Genomic DNA, 2,671 nt, shown 5'->3' with positions numbered 1-2,671 from the left:
AACCTCACTATAAATTCCCTACACACGTAAATCCCTAATTCCTTTTGTCACCGCACAACCAAAGCCACACCCACAGTGTTTGAAGCTCGCGGCGAGAGCTAGCAGTGGATCCAAAATGAAGGTTTGAATCTAACAAACAAAACCCAGTTTTCATTCATCAGATCTCTTTCGATTATTTTCATTTTCATAAGTTTCAGCTATTTTGATTTAGAAAACGATATTTTTTTTTGTTTGAAGAAAATCTTTATGTTCTTTGCAGTTTAACATTGCAAATCCAACAACTGGGTGCCAAAAGAAGCTTGAGATCGATGATGATCAGAAGCTGTAAGCTTTTTCCCATTTGCCTATTCTGTTTTTCTGCTTGGTTGCCTAGAAAATTTAGAAACGAAATGCTAGAGAGTAGTTTTACTTTGGTTCAATTTTGATTGAGCAAGTAGTAAATTTTCTGGCTTGTGTTGACTGTTAATAAAAATGGGTTTTTTCTTTTTGATAAATTTGATTTGTTTGTTTGTTTGTTTGTTGTTTTTCAATATTTTTAATACCCTTTTAAAATCCTCGGTATAAAAAAATTCGATACTTTCTATTTTTTTTGTGATTGAAATTTGTATCGATTGCTTAAAATTAATAAAGAAAACAACCCAGTGTCCTTTGTTGTTTATCGTCCTATGAAAAGTTATCAAGGTTTTTGTTAATGTGAAATTTGGAAACAGGCGAGCTTTTTTTGACAAGAGGATCTCACAGGAGGTCAGTGGAGATTCCCTTGGTGAGGTATGATACTACGCCTTTATACTGCAGTTGTTATAATGGGTTTGGTCAGTGGTATGTTTAGCTTACCTATGATTTAATGTTTGACAGGAGTTCAATGGATATGTGTTCAAAATCATGGGAGGCTGTGACAAGCAAGGATTTCCAATGAAGCAGGGAGTTCTGACTCCTGGTCGTGTTCGTTTGTTGCTTCACAGAGGTGGGTAGATTGTGGGGTTTCTGTTTTTGTATAATCTAGCAAACTAAGAATAATCTAAGAATAATGTAATTGGCTGGTCAGGTGTGGAATAATACTTTGAATTAAGTTTTTTTTTTTTAAAATTAATTGTAGAATTGAATATGTTTTGCATCTTTTGTTATTTGAGCAGGCACCCCTTGCTTCCGTGGATATGGAAGGCGCAATGGAGAACGCAGGAGAAAGTCTGTTCGTGGATGCATTGTTAGTCAAGACCTCTCTGTTCTGAACTTGGTTATTGTGAAGAAGGGTGATAATGATCTACCTGGTTTGACTGACACTGAGAAACCCAGGATGAGGGGTCCAAAGAGGGCATCCAAAATCAGGAAGCTTTTTAACCTCTCTAAGGAGGATGATGTTCGCAAATATGTGAACACATACCGCAGGACCTTCACAACAAAATCTGGTAGCGTTTCTAAGACTCTTTTACTTGTATTTTATTTGATTTGCATGACTATACATAGGGAAGTGCTGATGCATGTATTTGCACGTTTAGCAGTCTTTCTATTTGAAATATTGCAGCTGTTGAAACATTAGAACTGTTTTGCATAACGATTACCTTCTAGCAAAGTTTGTTTTTCTTTATCTTTTTTGCCTTGAATAAATGAAGGTGGCAGGACTGCAATGCATGATAGTTTGGTTTCATCAAATCATGTAGCCTGGAGCCAGTTATGTAATGGATTAAACTGTTAGTTTGCAAACAGAGATAAATAGAATGTATAGTGGCAAAACAAATCCCTTGATATATTTAAAAGTATAAATTCTCCATTCACAATGATAAGAACAAGTATATAAGAATTTAACAATCTTTTCTGATTTTGGGTGATGTGGTCATCGGGTCAGGGTAGGGTTGTTAGGAGAAGCATTGTAGATGGCTGTTATATTTAGTTCCAATCATACACGATAATGAGTGCCTTTTTTTTGGTCCGCAGGGAAGAAAGTCAGTAAAGCTCCAAAGATACAAAGGCTTGTAACTCCATTGACTCTCCAAAGGAAGCGTGCCAGGATTTCAGACAAAAAGAAGAGAATTGCAAAGGCCAAGTCAGAAGCAGCTGAGTACCAGAAACTGCTTGCTACTCGGTTGAAGGAGCAGCGCGAGCGCCGTAGTGAGAGCTTAGCAAAAAAGAGATCCAGGCTCTCAATTGCTTCCAAGCCATCTGTTGCTGCATAGAGTGGTGATAGTTTTGGTGAGGATTCACCATTTCCTTTTTGGTAGTGTAATATCATGTTTTCGCAATTTCAGTGCTGTAATACTTCTTAAGATGAGATTTGTTTTGTTATTTGATGCTTGTTATGAACTTTGTTTTAGCACTTGAACGCTTTAATTTATAGTTTATTACCTTGTGAAGGTGATTATGGTATGGGAAATGTTACACCTTTTTGAAATGGCAGTGCTACAATTCTCAACAGTTTGGGTTGGCTAAATATGGTGTTTTTTTTTCTGGTAACAACCATCCCATGCACAAAGGGGTTATGGGCCTCGATTCTAAGTTGGTTTTGGCATGGAATTAAACTCCTTTTGTTACCAATATTTCCAATTTTTTTCCTAAAAATCTCTACAAGTATGATATTTCTTTCAACTACATTTCTATTACCCGCACCTCACTCTAGGCGCTTGTGAAGGCTCAAATTGAGGAGTTGGCTAAAGACCAAGCCACCCAGTCTACAGCC

At 36.9% G+C, this 2,671-nt stretch overlaps 1 protein-coding gene across 1 annotated transcript; it reads left to right on the top strand.

The window, feature by feature from the left end:
- Positions 1 to 2,386, top strand: LOC133681049 (small ribosomal subunit protein eS6-like). Its single transcript, XM_062104138.1, has 6 exons — positions 1 to 121; positions 260 to 324; positions 711 to 768; positions 856 to 964; positions 1,134 to 1,406; positions 1,933 to 2,386. The coding sequence occupies exons 1-6, from the start codon at positions 116 to 118 to the stop codon at positions 2,169 to 2,171; spliced, it is 750 nt and encodes a 249-aa protein (XP_061960122.1). The 5' UTR covers positions 1 to 115; the 3' UTR covers positions 2,172 to 2,386.
- Positions 2,387 to 2,671: the final 285 nt, after the last annotated feature.

This window comes from Populus nigra, chromosome 1 (assembly GCF_951802175.1).
Source record: "Populus nigra chromosome 1, ddPopNigr1.1, whole genome shotgun sequence".
Taxonomy (NCBI): domain Eukaryota; kingdom Viridiplantae; phylum Streptophyta; class Magnoliopsida; order Malpighiales; family Salicaceae; genus Populus; species Populus nigra.
Note: the sequence above shows the minus strand (reverse complement) of the source record. Positions and strands in the feature narration are given on the sequence as shown.

Bases quoted from the DNA above. Each gene is read 5' to 3' on its own strand.
- LOC133681049 (XM_062104138.1), top strand. The intron at 769-855 runs GTATGATACTAC...AATGTTTGACAG, and splicing joins GTGGAGATTCCCTTGGTGAG to GAGTTCAATGGATATGTGTT. The intron at 1,407-1,932 runs GTAGCGTTTCTA...TTTGGTCCGCAG, and splicing joins GACCTTCACAACAAAATCTG to GGAAGAAAGTCAGTAAAGCT.